This window comes from Acipenser ruthenus, chromosome 2 (assembly GCF_902713425.1).
Source record: "Acipenser ruthenus chromosome 2, fAciRut3.2 maternal haplotype, whole genome shotgun sequence".
NCBI lineage: Eukaryota > Metazoa > Chordata > Actinopteri > Acipenseriformes > Acipenseridae > Acipenser > Acipenser ruthenus.
This window is the reverse complement of record NC_081190.1, coordinates 54,908,071-54,930,415: the sequence shown is the minus strand read 5'-3', so window position 1 is coordinate 54,930,415 and position 22,345 is coordinate 54,908,071. Positions and strand designations below refer to the sequence as shown.

At 35.9% G+C, this 22,345-nt stretch overlaps 1 protein-coding gene across 1 annotated transcript in view; it reads left to right on the top strand.

Moving 5' to 3' along the window:
• LOC117409277 (cyclin-G-associated kinase-like) overlaps positions 1-22,345 on the top strand; it is an 85,846-nt gene that overhangs the window by 14,726 nt on the left and 48,775 nt on the right. Inside the window, exons 2-8 of the mRNA XM_034015063.3 lie at positions 813-874; positions 4,366-4,425; positions 4,981-5,095; positions 6,177-6,319; positions 7,956-8,081; positions 20,351-20,440; positions 22,019-22,154. Coding sequence (XP_033870954.3) covers positions 813-874; positions 4,366-4,425; positions 4,981-5,095; positions 6,177-6,319; positions 7,956-8,081; positions 20,351-20,440; positions 22,019-22,154 — 732 coding nt within the window. The remainder of the gene's footprint in view (positions 1-812; positions 875-4,365; positions 4,426-4,980; positions 5,096-6,176; positions 6,320-7,955; positions 8,082-20,350; positions 20,441-22,018; positions 22,155-22,345) is intronic.

Here is a 22,345-nt window from a genome sequence, read left to right as displayed (position 1 = left end):
AACTGGAGCGGTCTCCTTTTTAATATGAAGAGCAGTGGGGGATGCCTAGTTTGAGTATAATGGTTGGTTCTCCTTTGATATTTATGGAATTTTATTTTTGTGGATTATTTTGCTATTCCTTTTTGTTCTTGTAGTGTTTGGTTTCTTTTTGTTAAATTGTCAAAACTTTCATAACTGATGAAAAAAAAAAAAAAAAAAAATTTGATAGTCCTGGACCCTCAATGGGGGAAAAAAAGTTTTGGGGAGCCCTGACCACCCTGTATTTGAATCTCTGTATGTGTAAGTGCATACCTGTAGTCATACTACAGAAACACTAGTAACAACTGACTCTCGTACAGTAAGCACCTCCTACTCCTTCCATATGGCCTTTTGAGGTTTGAGGTTTCCGTTTCATGAAATGTTTGTCTACAGCACGCTAGACATGGAACTAAAATGAAACCATACAACACTGTTGGTTGCTTTCAAGATGTGGCTTACCTTATGCCGACTGCACTGAAGATTTTAACGCACTGGATAATTGAACATTTAAGCATCATTAACCATTAACAAAATCATACTTTTTTAAAACTAGCTTAGCCATTTAAAAAAAAAGTTTAGCCATTTAAAAATAAAACTACAGATGTTATCCAGCATGCATTGTCTTTAGTAGTTAGTTAAAGAAAAACATTTAAAATACATATTTTTGAAGGCAACAGTTACTTTACCTTTGTTTAGTAATATATAAATAATACTTAAATCTATAAAATAAACATTTACCTTTTCACCGAACATGTTATTACTGTACAGTAACACTCTTTCCTCTTTTCTAACAGGTGGATTTGCCTTTGTGTATGAAGCCCAGGATATTGGAAGTAGTAAAGACTATGCTCTTAAGGTAAAATGTTTCTTTTATTGATGATTAAGGTAAATATGAAAAATGTTTTCCTTTGCAAGACTTTTTAACAGTTCAAGATGAAGCAGATTTATCCATTTTTTTTTAAAGCTCATTAATTTACTGAGTTATCCATGAATGTTGCATCATTTATATTTGTGTTTCGACAAAAAATTCACTTGAAATATATCTGAACTATTACAAGCAAGGGCATCATTTAGGAGAATCGAATTTGGGTATGACTGCGAAAAAGTCTGTTGTGAATTATGTATGTTCAGTTTTATATTCAATATAATGGCAAGAGTAGAGGGAGCAATCTTATTGGTTAACAAGCGTTCTAACCTGTGCAGATATGTCCCCATACTAGCACAGCTCTTCACATGACAATTAGTTCACTTTTCTAGTGGTGCCATTTTATAAGCAATAACACATTTAAGGTTCTTCAAATATGCTCCAATATCCACAGGCCTGAGCTGTTTAACAGCATTTGGCTTCGCCTAGTGACAAACACCACCTCTAGGCTTATAGATATGGGACAATATTTAAAAATCCTGTCATGTGGGGATGCCTTCTTTCACCCTTACTATTTGCACAAGCATTGGAACCACTTGCACCTGCTGTTTGCATAAACCCCTCTTTCCCAGTTCAACATTTAAGCTTATGCTGTATGCCGACAATAGCCTGTTGTCCGTGTCCGACCCAGAAAACTCTATTCCTGCCCTATTTAAAGTGGTGAATGCACTGTCCAAATTCTCAATACCAACTCAACTGGGCAAAGTCAGAGGCGCAGGTTCATTTCAATGACCAAGTAGAGGTGTAAAATACCTGGGCCTTACAATTCCACCTGAATTAGATCAATTAGTTTCATGCAATATTGAACACTTGTTAAATAAATTTACAGCTGATTTTACTAGATGGTTTTCTTTGTTTTTGTCTATGGGGAAAAGCTAACAGCTAAGTTTAAGCCAGGGAAAATCTTTTAGCCGCTGTTGGTTGAACTTGTATGTTCTTTTGCTACTCTCCGTCAACTGTGAATACGCTGTAACTACCCTAGCCCTTTTCAAAGTTCCCTGTTCACTTTAATCTTTTCACATACCTTCAGTGCCGACATATCCCATTAAAATAATTTGTTATTTTCCTAATCATGGTGTGACAAGTTTTCAAACTGTCTGGAAACAAGTCCCCATCGCACTGATAAATCAGTTAAATTGGTGGGGCATTTTTATGTTTTATATTTTAAAAAATCACATTCATTTTTTTTATAGTCAACCTTTAGGAATTTCGTTGCATACATGCGCCTAAATTAAAATGTACGTTTGCACAAGCATATTTTTAGTCGCATATGCACTGTAGAGCCCTGGGTTAGTTTGTCTGTTACTTTTATTATTATTATAGTTTATTAACATACACTTGCCTATTGCTTTTCTCTTATTCAGTTCATTTCATATGTTGATACACGTGCGTTATGACAAGTAATACATATTTATTTATTTATTGATTCATATTGTGTCTCTGGTGGCTAACTCCGTCTTAGACGGAGACTACTGTATATGAAAATAATATAATAAATTAATTTGAAAAATTAAAACAACAATTTGGTTTACCACAGTCCCACTTCTGGAGGTATCTGCAACTCCGATACCTGCTGTGTAAAGTCTTTGGTTCAAGTACTAACCTACCACAGTGTGCATAGTCCCCTTACAAAATCCTGGAGATTTTTGACAAAGGACATGAAGCTTCTGCTTACTATTCTCTACTCCTACAAAGGAAGGACACATACATCGATCTCAGCATTACAGTCTGTATCGGAGAGAGATTTAAATATTTCTGTCACTGGGTAAGAATGTTGTTATGCTTTTTAGAACATTAGACCAATGTCAAGAGAGTTGTGGACTGGACTTGTCCAGTTTAAGATTTGGAATACATTTTACTGGACTGCCCCCAGGCTACATAGACTAGGCCTAAAGGATTCAAGCAAGTGTCAAGCAGAGGAGGGGGACACTAGTTCATATTATATGGTCTTGCCACTGAATTCTGGTTAAAGGTTCACAAAGTCCTGCAAGATGTGGTTAAGATAGACATTCCTCATTGCCCCAGTTTTTACATTCTGGATGACCCCTTCATATTAGCACACCTGCCTATAAAGCAGACTGGATCCAGACTGCGCTATTGATTGGGAGAAAACCTCTGGTGGGAGGGTGGAAATCCACAGAAGCCCCCTCTCTACATGAATGGCAGTTACATCAGGGTAGTATTGCAGCCTATGAGCGACTTTCATATAGGCTTGTGGCAGGATGGCTGCAGTGGTGACGTCACACCCGGAAGAAGACGCAAATACACAGCAGCTGCGGGTTAAAACCGAGACCTGAAGTTGCTCGGTTTCTTTATTAAATAATAATTCAAAATAAAAGAGTTGAACAAAACACACCACACAAACGGGCACAAGGGCCAAACAAACTAGACAGACAAACAAGTAAGTGTCGTGCTGGCTAATCCAGCACGTTTTAGCAATTGTTATTGTCTCCTCTCTATCTCCCCGTACCTCCTCTCTGTACACCCAACCCCGACTTAGTGACAATGTGCGTCTTTTATGCAGTTGTACCGAGACTCGATGCTAATCAATCATTCAATTAGAATCTCGGTATAACTGCACATGGATTAATTACGTGTCCTTCCCCGTGCTCACATAGTATTACATTTTAATCAGCACATGAAGTGATGTGCAACCCTCGTGGCTAAATACAAATATACATTTTATCAGTCGTGCTACGTAGACCCATTTATATCCCGTGTACCAATGACTACACCAACATTTAACACACTACATGCAACATATAAACAAACAATACACACAAGGCGGGGTCACACTGCCACAAGGCTGGTTAACAAAATGGAGATATTTGAGCCAAGATGGTACAGATATTTGGGCATCCTTGGTGTACCGACCCATACAGAGTGGCAACCTAATCCACTTAGAAAAACACTGGTATACTTGCGTCACAGAGATATTGGACATCTAAAACCGCAGGGAGACTGGGTTAAGACACTGGCACTAATTTTATTTATTTTAATTTTATTATTATTATAATGGTGTTCATTTGTTTTCTTATTATATTTAGTTTGTATGCATATGTATCTGTTCTATTTGTTTAATTGTACTTTTCTGTTTTCCTTTTCAACTGGTTATGTATATAGTTAGTTGAGTATATTGCCATGTGCTTTGGTCATAACCTATTGTTGTTTTGGAAAAATCAATAAAACAATTTAATCTAAAAAATAAAAAAATCTGTCATGTTTGCTTTTTTATTTTTTGTGTAAATCATTATACACAATATCCATGGATTTGTTGTATTTTTTGTTTTTTACAGTTTAACCGTGTTAAGAACGAATTAAACATGTATAACACGTGGTAATATTTGGACTTCACAGGAAATTGTCCTTCATATTAATTGTTGAGATTAGCTGTAACTTCCTCCTTTGTTTTGCAATTACAGCGGCTGCTTTCAAACGATGAGGAGAAGAGCAAGGCGATTATTCAAGAGGTCTGCTTTATGGTATCCTTTACTGGAATTGGGAATCTCTCTTGGGGTTGCTCAGTGATCTTGTTCTGGAATAACTATGTAGGAATGGACATTTATCAAGGTTTTTATGGGCATTTAAAACAGTTGTTGAGGGTTTTCTATCTCCACTATTAGTCACCCGAGTTCATTGGACATTTGTTACAAGAAATCCACATACACTACTGAAAATGTAGGTAACAGTTTTATGTTTTCCACAATACTGAGTGCTGACAACTGGTTAGATCAGTTTTCCATTATACTGACACCTAAACATTTTAATGTATATCCCTGGCAGGGATATGTATGACATTACTATTGATGTGTGGTATGCAGTATTAGTGAATCACATAGTAGTTTAAACTGGTGCTGTTTGTGACTCATAGATGTAAGAAGAATAGCTTTACAGGTGGCATCTCAGTGATTTGCCTTTACCTTAGGTTATTAGTAATGACTGAGAATTAAACTCGGTTAAACTAGCAGGTGAACTGTCCCCATCCTAACAACCTCACTTGGTATTGGTATCATTTTACCTTAACCATTAAACTGCAGAAAAAGCTCTCGGGCCACCCTAATATTGTTCAGTTCTGCTCAGCGGCATCAATAGGAAAAGAAGAATCTGACACGAGACAAGCAGAATTCCTCATTCTCACTGAACTCTGTAAAGGTAGGTTTAAAGATGTATGAACCTGTTTGTAGGACTCCTAACACTTTTTTCTGCCTCCCTGCTAGCTTATTACTGCAAGGGATGATGGAACTTACTGGGGCTGCAAGTTGACAGCCCAGCACAGCTCTTTAATCAAAATCTAAAGACTACTAAAAGACCACTGTCAGAATCTGGTTATATATGGAATATACATTTTCGGAATATAACATGCACTCTTACACATTTTAGGAGAATTTGTGGGTTGTATGTTATATAAGGTGGTCACCATACCTTGGTTACAGTGTTTGATATAATATACCTTTGTGTTTTTGCTAGGGTAACATATAAGAGGCATGTGTTAAGCAAGGGATCGAGCCCAAGGCTGAATTCATGTGTTCTCCTCTGTATATACACAAGTTTGCATTATATTTTGTGGTATTGCAAACTTTGTCTGTTGTGGATTTAGATCATGGTGGGCTACATTTTCAAGATATGGAAAGACCTTATTTCATATACAGCTGTGGCGGAATATTTATTGCAATTCTTTCACCATTGACAGTGTTATGGCAGGTGTTTCCAATCTTTTCTTTATCCGCTTCAAAGACATTTTATTTTCACCTAATATTCAATGATTTCCACTCCAATATTTTGAAATTATTTGTACACTTCCTTTTGGAAGACTAGATTAAATATTTGAAGTTTTGCTGAATGTATAATGTTACTAAACTGGTGCATTTAATTTTGTAAATGGAACTCCTATTGCAGTTACAAAGACAAGGAGCTTTGATAAAGGTTTGAAAAGAATAGATTAGTTTCACAGGCACACTCACTTAAGTGTCCATGAAATCGTATCACTTGCATGATATATAAAGGATGCAGGGTAGATATATTTGTCTCTAAACATATTACTCAAATGATTTGTAAAGGGAGATGCCTAAATTGGGTTTCAGAACAAGCTTGTTGTCATAAAGAGATTATTCCTTTTTATTCTAAACTGTATTTCCATTTGTTGTCATGTTTTCATTTGTCGGTGGCATTAACACATTGTGGATATTATTAACTGTTAGTAACCTAATTTGACATGTTTGATTTATCCTTGCAGGTCAGTTAGTCGACTTTATCAAGAAAGTGGAATTGAAAGGCCCTATGTCATGTGATACAGTGTTAAAGGTCTTTTACCAGAGCTGTCGAGCGGTACAGCACATGCACAAACAGAAACCACCTATTATTCACAGAGACCTCAAGGTAGGGCAACATGTGTTTTTTTTTTTATCTGTGATGACATGTTTAATGGGGGGGGGGGGGGGGGGGTTGACGATCGGTTTTTTTTTCAGGTACTTTTCTGTATATATAACTGTGGCAATGTGCTCCGCCCCTGTGTGCATTTCTGTGTTGTATGTTGCGTGTGGTGTGTTAATGTTGGTGTATAGATATGGCTGCACAGGATATAAATGGGTGTGTGTAGCGTGAGTTATTTAAAATGTATAATTGTATTTAGGCACGGGATTGCACATCACTTCACGTGCATTTAAAGTATATAATATGTGAGCACGAGGTTGCACATAATTAATTCACGTGCTGGGATTTAAGTGAATAATTAATTAGTAATTGAATCCCAGCACAACAGTATATATAGATGCACGTTTTACTCACTCGGGGTTGTGTGTTCAGTGAGTGGAGAACGGGTGTGGAGAAGGAGGTAAAATAAAATATAACAAAAAGAATAATAATAATAACTGTTTGACTCACCGTGTTTGTTTGTCTGTCCGTCCACCGTTTTGTTTATCTGTTTTATTTGGCGTAAAGTGCCGTGTCCTGTCTTCTGTTTGTTTAAACCTTTTATTTATAATAAACCGCGCAACAGCGCTTTCATCATTTCACCTCATCTGTCCTGTGTATTCATTTCCTGGATCTGACGGCACCACTTAGCCAGCCGTGTGACAATAACTCCAAAATTATTCCACAGAATAGAACTCTCACAAAACAATTAGTTGCTTTTATAAACAACTCGACTCACACAGCACACAGGCAGCCCCGCAGCAGAGACAGACCGTCCATCAGGGTAACGCCCACAAAACCACCTGTTTTCTCGTTATCCAATGATCCAAGTAAACATACAAAAATATTTTATACAAGCGTCATCGCTGGGCTTCTGGGTAGTGTAGTTTTCAAAGCAATCCATTATTTTTTTATAGGAGAATAACAGCGGTAAAAGACTGTTTGCACAGTTTTTTGTATTTTTATTTATTTATTTATTTATTTATTTATTTTTTTAAAGGTGCAGTTGCAAAGCAGAATTCCATTCCCAAAATGCCAATTCCGTTCCCAATGCCTAATTCCGCGATTCCGTCCGTGATTCCGCAATCGTGGAAAATCAGTAGCCCCAGCCATATGAACTGTGTTTTTATCTGACAGTTTGTATCTGATGGAAATAACATGACATTGAAAATAGCTGTAATGTTTACTTATTATTATTTAACTAGATACAGTTAATTCTCGTTAAAACAAACTCAGATTAGACAAATTTCCTGATGCTATGAATTTTCTATGTGGTCCCAACCAAAGTTAGTAATTTTATTAAAAATTGCTTAACACAAATTAATTTCCTGTTGAAATTTGTATTAAGAAGAATTGACTGTATTATAAAACATATAGTATGTTGTGTTATGTAAGATGCAAGCTCATTTTCACCCAGCAAGCTCACTTGTAGAGTGGATATCAGCTTGTATGGTACAGCCCTGTATACACCGTTCTAAATGTATTCTCTTCTGGTTCTAAGCATTTTATTGGGATGTTTTAATACAGTCATCCATTTGTGATTGCATATTGTCAGTGTGCTGTTGCCGTGTGTAAATTAGATTTATTTTCTTCTATGTTACAGATCGAGAATCTACTGATCAGTCACCAGGGCACAATCAAACTGTGTGATTTTGGCAGCTCAACAACCATAGCGCACTATCCAGATTACAGTTGGTCTGTACAGAAGAGATCAATGGTGGAAGATGAGGTGTGTATGCAATTAAAAAATATATATATATATTTAATTACTCGTTTATATATATATATATATATATATATATATATATATATATATATATATATGGCTTCTGTTTTTCAGTTTTTATTAATTGTATTTTTCGGTGCGTATTTTTAGGTATTTGTGAGTTTTATGTAAATCATTTTTTTCGGGGCTTTCGTTTTTGGTATACTGTATTAAATTAGTGTTTTCGGTTACTTTCCAAAATGCTTGAGCATGTCACTATGTATAGTAGTAACTTAACAGTACTTGCACACTTAAGTTGTACCTTCTTTCGTTTGCTGTCTTCCACAACGAAATCCCTAGGTCATGGGCACATTCTTCTGGGGTTTTTTATGTGCAGACATTTTTGTACATTTCGCCACAATTATGTTTCAAGTCCTCCGTATCTTAACTGTAATACAGCTTTAAATCCCGCTAACAAGCCTCCATTCTTGATTGTAATCTCGTTTTAAATTTATATACAGTACTGTGCAAAAGTTTTAGGCAGGTGTGAAAAAATGCTGTAAAGTAAGAATGCTTTCAAAAATAGACATGTTAATAGATTATATTTATCAATTAAGTAAATGCAAAGTGAGTGAACAGAAGAAAAATCTAAATTAAATCCATATTTGGTGTGACCACCCTTTGCCTTCAAAACAGCATCAATTCTTCTAGGTACACTTGCACAAAGTCAGGGATTTTGTAGGTATATAGTCAGGTGTATGATTAAACAATTATACCAAACAGGTGCTAATGATCATCAATTCAATATGTAGGTTGAAACACAATCATAAACTGAAACAGAAACAGCTGTGTAGGAGGAATAAAACTGAGTGAGGAACAGCCAAACTCAGCTAACAAGGTGAGGTTGCTGAAGACAGTTTACTGTCAAAAGTCATACACCATGGCAAGACTGAGCACAGCAACAAGACACAAGGTAGTTTTGCTGCATCAGCAAGGTCTCTCCCAGGCAGAAATTTCAAGGCAGACAGGGGTTTCCAGATGTGCTGTCCAAGCTCTTTTGAAGAAGCACAAAGAAACGGGCAACGTTGAGGACCGTAGACGCAGTGGTCGGCCAAGGAAACTTACTGCAGCAGATGAAAGACACATCATGCTTACTTCCCTTCGCAATCGGAAGATGTCCAGCAGTGCCATCAGCTCAGAATTGGCAGAAAACAGTGGGACCCTGGTACACCCATCTACTGTCCGGAGAAGTCTGGTCAGAAGTGGCCTTCATGGAAGACTTGCGGCCAAAAAGCCATACCTCCGATGTGGAAACAAGGCCAAGCGACTCAACTATGCACGAAAACACAGGAACTGGGGTGCAGAAAAATGGCAGCAGGTGCTCTGGACTGATGAGTCAAAATTTGAAATATTTGGCTGTAGCAGAAGGCAGTTTGTTCGCCGAAGGGCTGGAGAGCGGTACACGAATGAGTGTCTGCAGGCAACAGTGAAGCATGGTGGAGGTTCCTTGCAAGTTTGGGGCTGCATTTCTGCAAATGGAGTTGGGGATTTGGTCCGAATTAATGGTCTCCTCAATGCTGAGAAGTACAGGCAGATACTTATCCATCATGCAATACCATCAGGGAGGCATCTGATTGGCCCCAGATTTATTCTGCAGCATGACAACGACCCCAAACATACAGCGAAAGTCATTAAGAACTATCTTCAGCGTAAAGAAGAACAAGGAGTCCTGGAAGTGATGGTATGGCCCCCACAGAGCCCTGATCTCAACATCATCGAGTCTGTCTGGGATTACATGAAGAGAGAGAAGCAACTGAGGCTGCCTAAATCCACAGAAGAACTGTGGTTAGTTCTCCAAGATGTTTGGGCCAACCTACCTGCTGAGTTCCTTCAAAAACTGTGTGCAAGAGTACCTAGAAGAATTGATGCTGTTTTGAAGGCAAAGGGTGGTCACACCAAATATTGATTTGATGTAGATTTTTCTTCTGTTCACTCACTTTGCATTTTGTTAATTGATAAATATAAACTATTAACATGTCTATTTTTGAAAGCATTCTTACTTTACAGCATTTTTTCACACCTGCCTAAAACTTTTGCACAGTACTGTATATCATTTTTTTAAATTTTTTTAATTTTTTTATTTTTATTTTGCATGTTACTGATGAGCGATTTATCACTTTTACAGGTCGATTCAATTATCGATTCGATATTTGAAAATAATCCAGATTTACGATTATTCTAATAATATCATTCTTAGGGGGAAAAAAGTCACAAAGGTTCCTGTGGGAGGGTGTGGGAATTCACTGGACACAAGATATAGTCCCCCGTGAAAAGCGCGGCACATTTTTCCAAATCCTGCGGCAAAAGTCTATGATTTCTGCAACAGAAGTTCTTGAATCCTCCGGTAGCCGTTTAAAAGTTAAAACCAACCTGGTTCTTTGTTAATTTTTTTTTTTTTATAGGGCTGTTTTCAAAGTTTATTACAGTACATGCTAAAAAGAATAGCTAATGAAGACACAAAAACATTTATTAAAACTTTAAACTTTTATTCATTCCAAAAACTAAATTGTGAGGCCACTGTCAGCAGGTAGAAAAGTAAAAGAAATTATCAAATAAATACTGATGTTTTCCAGTTTTAAACCTTTACTGCTTTGAGGAAAAAATACCTGAAATAATAAATAAATAAATAAATAAATACAAATTTTCTCCATTTTCTCAGGACTGTGGTCAAGTCCTGCTTTCCCATTGAAGTAGTGGAAACAGGGCTCTGATAGTTTCTTCAGAAACGATATGCATGGCGTTGGAAGTTAAAAATAACTATCTAATGTAGTCTTTTCAAGTAACTTCTACACAGTACAGTATTAAGAAAAAAAGTACCGTATTAAATAATGTTTTAAAGTTGCGATATCCAGTTTCTGCACACAAATCTGACTGTTTCCGCCTTTTTTAAATTTTGCTGATTTTTAAAATAGAGCGTGACTCAGTTTTGTGGCACCGGCATTTTCGGTTCCGGCCTCCCTATTTCAATCTGGCTGCAGGGTCAGGATTATGTGAACATACAAATGCTTTAAAATAAACTTATTACCCTTTAAGATTTCTGCAGACATGTTTGGTAGTTAATCTGTCAATCCGAACACGATTAACAGATGAACTTGTTTTAACCATGTAGGTTTCAGTATTTATGGTTTATTATGCAATGTTGGAACAAATAGAACATTTATGGAAGGCTGCTTCTTGAGAGAGTGGTTTGATTTGTATGTAATAAATGCTTATCAGGAATTCAATAGTAGTACTTAATATCCGAGTACGCAACAGCAGAGTATGTATTAAATAGGGCTGGGTATCGGCAGTGTCTTAACACAGGGCTCAAAGTTTGCCAAAATCCTTAGGGGCATCTGGCTCCTAGACTAAAATTTGGTTGCCAACTAAAACTTTGGGGCCAACTGAAATATTCTTCGTTCTACAACTCCAGCTATTTTGTAATACACTGTTCTACTGATATTAGAAGAAATGTATACCATCAATGTACTAATATAAAATGCACTAACTATTTAACAACCAGACATTTGGTAAATAAATACTGCAAAAAAACAAAAACAACAAAAAAACAGCATATTGAAAGTTGAACTTCCCTCTTATACAGAAAGCAAAGAAGAGTTTTGACTGACTACAACAGCCAAAAGATATACCAAAATACCTGATGCTGGGAGTTGCACTAGTGTAACAACAAAAGCAGCGATTTTAATAAGACTCTTATTGCATAGCAGTTTCTCCCATGCCAGGTTTTACTACGAGCTTGATTCGCCACACTGTATAGGTATCCAGCACAAGTGAATCTTCTTAAACTCATAGCAGTGGTGTGCTGTCAGGACCTTCAAGATATTCTCTGCTGACCAGACAGTGCCAAGTAAACTGTCAGTCAAATGACATTACGTTGCCTCATTCACTTGTGTACAGTGTGCTTGCTTATACGATGAAACATACTACTCTAATTATTATTTATTCATTTGTCTGACGCCTTTATCCAAGATGACTTACAGGGTTTACTAGAGGTTTTTTTTAAGAGTCTAGGGGTTTCCTGAAGGAGATGTGATCAGCCACTAAGAGATCTGCATTTCCCCCGCATGTGTCTAAAACAACGACCAGACACTAGAAAAAAAACAGTTGAGGGTATTCTCCATTTCAGTTGAAGGGCTTGAGTGAGTTTAACCAATAGACAGGCGACCAATCAGGAGTGAGTAGAGGCGGGCCATAAATCTCCCAGGGTATTCTCTGCCTCACTTGAAGACCCTGCTTTAGCAACCAGTGGGAAAGTCAAAGCTCTGATAGCTGACCAATCATTAGTGAGCAACTAATGTGTTGCGACGACTCTGCTACCCAGTCCATTTTGTCACGGCACGCCACTGACTCATAGGTAAACCAGGAATGATCAAACTGCGATACAATGGGAATCTTATTTCCATCCCTGAAAAGTGTACCACATTTAAAGAATTTACATACGGATTAAGAAATATTTAAAAATGATGTTATAACTTCTATTTCACCAGGCTTTGTAAATTATAAATTAGTAAACAAACAAAAAAGTATGATACTGGACTGGTACAAAAACACTTCATATGAAATCAAAGCACAACTACTGCAAAATGATACGAAAGCCACATTTAATTTGATTAAAATTCACTACTACATATATTTTGTCCACACCTGTATATCACATGTGCTTAGTCAAAAACCTCAAAACAAAAGTGTAACACGGTGTTATTTCTATTATATATTACTGTCTAAAACAACTATTGAACCAGTGCTACATTTTTGTACATTTTAGGTTAGCTAGTGTGCTGTCATCAATAGGTTGCAACTTTCTCGGCTGCCTTTATTATGAGCTGTTGCTGTGTCAAAAAAATAAATAAATAAATAAATCACGAGCACATTTGTGATTATTGTTATGTTTATTTAGAGCAGTGGTGGCCAATAAACCAAACACTGTGATCCATTTTGGTGGACCTCAATGGGCTCCCTGATCCACCAGTAAGCTATGACCAACAATTATTAGCGGGATTTAATATAATAGTGTCCAATACGTAAGATACCAAAAATAAAACATGCACAACAACAAAAACGTAACAAACGCGCAATCAAAGCATTTTTTATATTAAGCATAGGTAGTTATAAAACAGAAACTTATCAGTGTTTTTCATCTGAGTCTTGAAACCTGGTGTAGGCAGGGCTCTACGCTAACTTTTTTTTAGGCACAAGTTAAAAAAATCTAGATGCACATTGAAATATACACACAAAAAAATTGCTCAAATGTATTGTTGAATATCTACAAATCTTTCATAACACTTGAAGTTCAATACTTTTGCATCAACATAATTAGAATAACTTTTTTTTTTTCCAACTGAAATGGTAGCACTGCCTGGTAGCATCTTCCTCAGAATGTGCTACTTGCCTGTTATGGTAGTACAGCGGTATGGGATTTGTAGTTTTTAATGTGCGATTAACAGTGGGCAGTTGACACCAATAAACTACATCCCCAGAGTACATTACGATTGAACTTTGAGAGTTTAGATCAGACTTTGCATTTTTTTGTCTCGTATGCAGAAACTGTCAGGATATTTTCATCTGTGCTACTGCTGGACGACACAGAAGGCTCTCCTCATCACCTGTAACAAAAAATGTTTTATGCTTATATGTTAGTGCTTGTTCTGATTTGTCCCAAGATCCACCAAAAATCTCTTCGGATCCATGTATTGGCCACCACTGATCTAGAGTATATATTTTAAACGTAGTGCAGCCGGTAAACATATTTGATTTACCATCAATCTTCTCTCCCGTGCATATGCGCAGGTTACACAGGGCCATAGAATCGTTCCTCTAAATCAGCTGTATGTTTGAAACAAATGGTTTGGAGGATTTGTTCGGATTATCTAAACTTTTAGTGCATTGCTTTTTTGACTTGACGGTACGATCACACTCTTTCTTGTTTTGTTTTTTGGTGTTTTTTTTTTGTGTTACTTTCTTGTTGCCATGTAACTGCGTTGACATTGTGAGCTACCAGAAAAACAAACGTCATGTGACGAGGGCTGCGGGATGTAAAATAGCATGGAAGGCCATCTGGGTCAAAAATGCATTGTGTAGAACACGTTTCAAATATTTGCTACACATACTTATTTTGACCAATCAGAGCACAGAAATGACTACTTGTACCAATTTTAATTGGTACATGTTTTAAAAAAATGACACGAGCGACGTATTTCCTACATTGGTGGATAGTCATTTTACATTAGTGGCTTGTCATGACAACGTATTCGCTTGTAATCACTTATGCACAACGTAATTGGCACAGTAGCCAATAACCTTTGGTGTATCATTTAGACGAGAAGACATGAGTATAAAATAAGGTGGCGAGAGATTTTCTTCATTTGCTGAATGCAGCCTTAAAGCGCATTGTATTATTATTCATAACTTGCCGTTTACAAAAGACCCGGCGATTATTGGCAAAGTTTTACGATGACAGAAATAAAATAAAAAGAAAAAAGAAAATACTAAAGGAAAAGTAAAGGCATATAAAAATACACTATACAATCAGAAGTTAAACAGTTGGAAAGGCAAGTTTAAAAAATGTATGTTTTGAGACAGCTTTTAAAAAATATTCAAAGGCTCAGATTCCCTGATCACTTTTGGAAGTGGCGACTTTTCATTGGATCATTTAGTACACATACTAACACCAAGAAAACAAACAAGAAAGTAACATAGAAGGTGGCGTTTGTGTTTCGTGGCAGCGCTACAATATGTCCAAGAGGTGTGTGTGTTTTTTTTTTTAACCACAGTAGCCCATGGCGAGTGCAAAATAATATATGATTGCCGAGACAAAATTTGGTCGACCCAACGTGCGCAAATTTGAGCCCTGTAACAATATGTTTATTCTTTAAAATACATTTCTTTAAAACAAAATTACAAATCAGGGCTCCAAACACAGTTGTTGCCTTAGGACCCAATGGCTCCTCAGCCAAATCCAATTGCTGGTGCCACTTCAGGAACAAGTTGGTTGCTATCATTTTCAACTGCTTAAAGTACAACAACTTGTTAAGACAATAAAGTGATACTAAAACAGGAACTTCATGTCTGTACTCGCTTGTTTGTTGCCACATTCTGCTGAATGGTTAATCTATGCAGCTGATGACGGCAATGAACTCAGCATGTTTATATTTTTTTATATTTTTCAAGTGTTGTGTCTGGAATTTGTGACGGCACCTCTAATTGTGTCCAGTGTAACATGGGAAACCGCATGCTGCAGTGCAGCAGCTCCATGCTCGGTATCAGTGAAGTCCTGATCTGACAGCATGTAACACAGACAGCTCTTATGATTATATGCTACAGTTTATATTTCAGTAAAAACAAGTTTAAATTGCAGTGAGTTGGTTCTGCTGTTTACGATATTAAATACTAAATGTTTACACAACACTCGAACACTTTTGGTCACCGTCACAACTGCAGCATGAAACTGGGGTTACTGTGTTATGATGAGGCGAGTCCACACTGGATTTTAAACCGGTCAGAGCAGGTTGAATTTCACCATCGCCCTGATGAGATTATCAACATTAATAACCCGCCTCCGCTCATCTTCCGTTTCGCTCTGCTGCCAACTTGACATAAACACCCATAACGCAATGATTGGTAGGTGAGGCTGCTAGAGTGCATGCTAATATTGTATGTTGAGTCGTATTTTGTCATATACATGTATTTACTATTACTGAAGTCATTGTATTTAATCTTGCTCTTAATTGTAATAATACTTGTACTGTGATTCTTGAAATGTATTTTTTTGTTTACGACTGTAAGTCACCCTGGGTAAGGGCGTCTGCTAATAAATAAATAAATAAATAAATAATAAGATATTATATTATTATTATTATTATTATTATTATTATTATTATTATTATTATTATTATTATCAGTGTAGACACAAATGAATGCATCCTCATGTTTGTCAGCAGATCAAATTTTACTTAAAAAAACAAACAAACAAAAAAAACCTGAAAAACAGTGTATCGATAATCGTATCATCAAGAAAAATATCACGGTTCACCGTGTGAGTCGATGAATTGGCACACCCATAGTATTAAACGATGTGTTTTGATAGTAAATCGCTTGTTTGGGTCCTGGTTCCATGGCTTAGGTACGTTATGTACTGGGTGTACGTTTTATCCCAGGTACTTTTATAGGCGAGTTCCACTGTATAACATTTCCATTAACCCTGGAATGGGATTGTGTATCACGATCATACTGAAGTGGCTTCTAGGACCGTGATCATGTAAACACGATATAAAAAAAGCACTATGTTTTGATGACTTACAGGGCCACTGTACTTTGCAGTACAGACTTGAAACACATATCATTGTATAGGGGAGGGACCGAGGTTCACTTCTTGATAGGGCTGTCAGTTAAGCCTCAAAATCACCATCGATCAATTGGGCAAACAAAATATAATCGGTCAAGTTAATATCGATGATTGTACCACCCACATACATTTCACTCCATTCCTCTCCCCGCGACGTTATTATTTGAATATCATTGCAGTTCAGTAAAAGCTTGTGCACAATAATTGAATGCGAGGGGTAATTACGCCTGGGTAGCGTCAGAAGAAAAAAAAACCCACAACATTCGCCTAAAGCAAGTTTAACATACTACAGGAGTGTTACTAAAATGTTTATTCCAAACAGATTACAGTACTCTGAAATGTAATCTATATAAAACTAGACAAGAGTTTATGAAAAACTCAGTGACAGCTGCAGCAACACGCATTGCATCTTGTTAATACTGTACCACCTAACCTTCACTATCTATGAAACAATGCGGAAATCCCTACCTAAAACATCGTCATCATCATAATGGTTAGGGCTCTGGACTTTTGACCGGAGGGTCGTGGGTTCAATCCCAGGTGGGGGACACTGCTGCTGTACCCTTGAGCAAGGTACTTTACCTAGATTGCTCCAGTAAAAACAACTGTATAAATGGGTAATTATATGTAAAAAATAATGTGTACAAAAATAATGTAATTGTATGTAAAAAATAATGTGATATCTTGTAACAATTGTAAGTCGACCTGGGTAAGGGCGTCTGCTAAGAAATAAATACATTAATTAATAATAATAATAATAATAATAATAATAATAATAATAATTAAAATAATAATAATAGTAGTAGTAGTAGTAGTAGTAGTAATAATACATTGATTTACATACCACAACATGCAGACCCGCTATAGGTTATAAATGTTCTAATGTAATTAGAAGTCAAATAAATTGGATTTACAGTGTTTTTATTTTTTTACTTTCTTATTTGTAAACAAGTTCCTGTGATGTTTTATTTCTTTGTGCTGCTGAAAACTTTCTTTGTCCTTTTAAAATGTAAATGCCTGTCTGTGACTTAAAAAAAAAAAAAAAAAAAAAACTATATCAGGGAGTGAAATTCAAACCCTCCCCTATCCTATCCAATGATATGTGTTTCCAACCTATACGGCAAAGTATGGTAACACAGTAAGTCAATAAAATCTAATGAAGTGTGTTTTCTGTGCCATGTTTACCCCATCACGGGCCCAGAAAGACACTTCAAAATGATCGTGTGTACACAGTCCTTAAAGGGTTAAGCCTCTGTGTGCCAGTAAAACAATTTTTGAAAAACAATAAAACAAACATCATACACAATAAAAACACTTTTTTTTTTTTGTAAATAGAAATGGATGCAATGAACAATAAAGCATTTATTTGTAAACAGTATAATACATACAAAACACAAGATTTTTGAAGAATAAAAATAGTTTTTATAAATAGGATAGCATACATATGCAAGATTTGTGGTGAATAATAATAAAAAATTTCTGTAAACAATAACATGAGCATTATTAATATATGATGCTTTGTTGGTGCGAGAGCACAGAGGAATGTGCAGGCCCACCGAGAGGCCGGGGAGGACGGGGACATTTCCTCGGGGCCCAATGCCCTGACAGGGGCCCTGGAGAAGAGGGATTTTTAAATAAACAAATGTTTTAAAACAAGTTGCCCTGCACAATACCATTTCTGTTCCCACCACCACATTTAAAAAAAAAAAAAAAAATCACAGACCCGATGTGCTTCTTTTGTATAATGATTGTATGTGTCGGTAGTGGAGGCGCTGTCAAAATACTATGGACTAGGGATGAGCCCCAGTATAAAAATAAAAATACCATGGTAACATTACTATCACAGTATAGCCTACAGTACATCAAGTTATAAAACGAAGGCTTACAAAAAATGGAGTAATACTACAATTCACACAAACACACACATACATTATATATATATATATATATTGTATATCACACTTCCTTTCACGCAATGATTTGAACTTTTGCATTTCATATTTTACTACACCAAAAAGCTGAAAAATGGCAGAGCAATTTTATATATTGTTTTAAAAGACGATCAGAATTTTAAGAACTCTGAAGTTGCACAATATATACCACAGTATGAAGTATTCTGTTATTAAGATCTATAATTTGCTCAAAACAACGTGGTGCTGCAGTTTCTAGAGCAATTCAATCATATAATGTACTTCCTTCAGCTGATGGTAAACACACTTGGCGAATGATCGGTTATATTGTTTAAAATACAAATATATTTACCAATACAGGTTATTAGTTAAGAGAGAGCAGCTATGGGATGAATACAATAGTGTATAGCAACCCCATTAAAAATCATTTTAATGCTAAAAACGTATGTTATTTGAGGTTAAGTAAGCTTTCAATTAATGACTATTACACATGTGGAGTTTGTACAAAAAAAAGATTGAATACTGTAAATAGCTTAACCATTACTACTTTGAGAAAGTAAACTATCCTGCTGCAGATTTTAATAGAGGTATTGAAAGTTCTACGCATTGTTGACAGTTTCCTTCAAACCCATTATCAAATTACTACTGTATCAATTGAAAAGATCTTCCTCAGACACTTCAAATATCTTAGCAGTATCATCGCTTGGTTTAGAAGCAAGTAATTATCAAGTTTGTGTAAAGCCTAGCAAACGCCTCCTGTTATTGCAGTGATCTATCAGTCAACATGATTTTGCAGGTTAAGAGTTATACAGTGCTTGAAAATATTATTAAATCAGATCTTTTTTTATCATGATTTTGTATGGTTAGTGTAACAGCAACGTATGTGTGTGGCTATTATATGACTACAGACAAGTCGGGAATAACGTTCATTAAAAAGTAACTGTTAGATAAACTTTCACAGACCAGTTTTTTGCTAAAATGTTTGGATTGTTTACATTTTGCGAACAGCACGTTTTTTTATGTATGTGTTGTTGACCTCCGCTGGGCAACGAAACTGGCAAAAACAACATACAGACTAGTTAAAACTAATGGTTAAAACTAAATTTGTATACATGTATAAACGTTTGACTTGTTACGATAGTGTATGTAAAACATTCGTGAATAGGCTTAAATGAAACTGATACTACCATTGTGGCTTTTTAAAACAGACGTTAAGTTACATCAAATATAATGAGAATTAAACACAGATCAACAAAGAAAATAGAAACAAGACCACTATCGGCTGCTTGTGACTCCTGTCGTAATTTTATTTCAAAGCAGTAGGAAGCTACAGCATTATAAACACACATTCTGCAAGACATGTAATTGTAAAAAAATATATAAATATTGCTATTTTTTGTGCTTTAACTGTATAATTCCAGCTATTATCACTGAAGCTGCCATTTCATTTGATCATCAAGCGATCGCAATACACAGTGCACGTCATAATGCTGTTCCCTGGGCTGATGAGTATACTACAGAGTTGGATGAATGTAGTCCCATGTGTGCTGGTTTAGTTTTTCATTGTGATGGGGGGGGGGCACATACCAATCCTACCACGGGGCTCATGACGGCTCTCGGCAGCCCTTGGAATGTGAACACCTTGAAAGCATACAGAGATGAACAGTGGGATGTATTCCTTTATTGCTGTATCTTCTGGTGCAAAATCAAAGGATGGCTTTTTCACAAAATAAATCCTTTTTTCGAAGTTATTGTTTGATAGTGGCTGTATTGCTTCAATAAAATATGTACTAAATACCTAGTGTACAAGACTTTGTAAGAAAAGTGTTATGGTAGAATAGGTATGAAACAAAAAATATACACTAGCATTATATCATTTTAATTTTGTAAACTGATCACTGTCCATTTAAAACATTAATCAATTTATTGCAACAGTGGAAAGAAGCTCACATTCTTCTCTTGTCTTCCCTTTTATTTTGCAGATCACCAGAAATACTACACCAGCATACAGGACACCGGAAATGATAGATCTGTACTCTAGCTATCCTATTAATGAAATGCAAGATATCTGGGTAAGTGGACAATTGTGGAAGCCTGAGGTTGGTGCAGAATCTGCATAAGTCGGAACAAAAGCTATAAAACTTTGTTGCAGTCTTTGCTTGAAGAACAACAGTAAAAGCAGAATAAAGGCCCTGATCAGCGAGAATCTGAATATGCTTTACTTCAACCCTGTATCCCGACTTCATGATATAGCATGTACAAACTTTTATTAGAGTACCTGTTTATAGTGACCATTCTGATGATTCCCCAAGTAAAGGATAAAAATGAATCTTAATGTTATAAAACTAGAAATAAACAACTTGAGAGTCATTAAGAGATTATAATACTTACTTGTTTGATTCTAGTTTTGTAAAATTAACAGGTGTTTTACCTCATTTGAAAACTAGAAATTAAAGACTGGAGTAAACATTTTGAAAATATGGCCCAAAGGCTTTTTAGATGGTCCCTTTTAAAGAGTAAGAAGTTGGGTTCTGCAAATATATAGCGTTACACGTCCCCACGTGTTGCTAAAACTGTTTAAGTAACATACCTGTAATGTTTCTTTTCGTTGTTAACATCCTGACAACTTTACATTTCTAACTTTAAAGCCTGTTTTCAAAGCTCTTTTCAAAATGTCCGCTCTAGTGCACTGATAGTGTAAGGATTATTGCCCACATTGTCAAACAGGTAAGCATTAATGATCTATGATGTGGTACGGAACAGAAAAGCCACAGATATGTTTTTTTTTTTTTTTGTAATCACTCTTCCTGCAGTGATTTAGACTAGAGGACAGATCTCAAACCCCAATGCACTAGAGCAGCCATTTGAAAAGGGCTTTGAAACAGACTAAAGTGTAAAAAGTTGTCAGGATGTTAACAATGAAAAGAAAAATTACAGGTACTACTCTTTTTAAGTATTTATTATAGTAATTTTTTTTTAAATTAAGCCACTAGAAAAGATTAATTTCTAGTAGTTCCTCTCTGTTCGTATTCAGATACATTTCATGTTGAATTTACCAGGAAACAAATGTATGCTCACTTGTAAGACATGAGACTCCGTATCCACCTGACAACCTCACATTACAGAGTGTTTTCTGACCTGAATGTAAAGTACATCCACCATTTTACAGTCAATTGTAAACTATTAAGTACATTATAAGAAAGAAACAAAGTATAATGTTTAACGAAGGTAATGTACTGTATTCTTAATTACCCTGAGGAAAGTACTGCACAAAATGTTAATATCAACTTGCTAGTGTTTTTTTTAGATATAAATCTCAATGTACAAGAAAGCCATTCTTTTCCCACCAAAAAAATAAATGTCTTTTGCATTTACTCCACACTTTAACTCTTACTCAGACTAATTGTAACTTGATCTAAACAACTAATATAATTTAAGGTCTCTCAAGTAACCATATAATTTCTACCTTTTCAAAAAATAGGAATGAAACATGTATATTCTGAATCTTTAACTCTTACTCAGACTAATTGTAACTTGATCTAAACAACTAATATAATTTAAGGTCTCTCAAGTAACCATATAATTTCTACCTTTTCAAAAAATAGGAATGAAACATGTATATTCTGAATCTTGTATTACTGTGTTTACAGGCCCTGGGCTGTATTTTACACCTGCTATGCTTCAAGCAGCATCCATTTGAAGAAGGAGCTAAACTTCAAATAGTGAATGGGAAATATTCAATTCCACAGAATGACACCAGATACACAGTCTTTCATGATCTCATACGTAAGTATGACTTTAAATAGTCTGCTTTTATTAACCAAGACTATTTATCTGTTCCATTTGAAATAAAAACAGGTTTTAAAATGTAACTTCCTGCATATTATGCAGTGCATAATATATTCCCAGCCCGTTTTAAGTTAGTTGATAAAATAGAGTGGTTCACCTGGTTAAAAAACCATTGCTGTGTTATATAC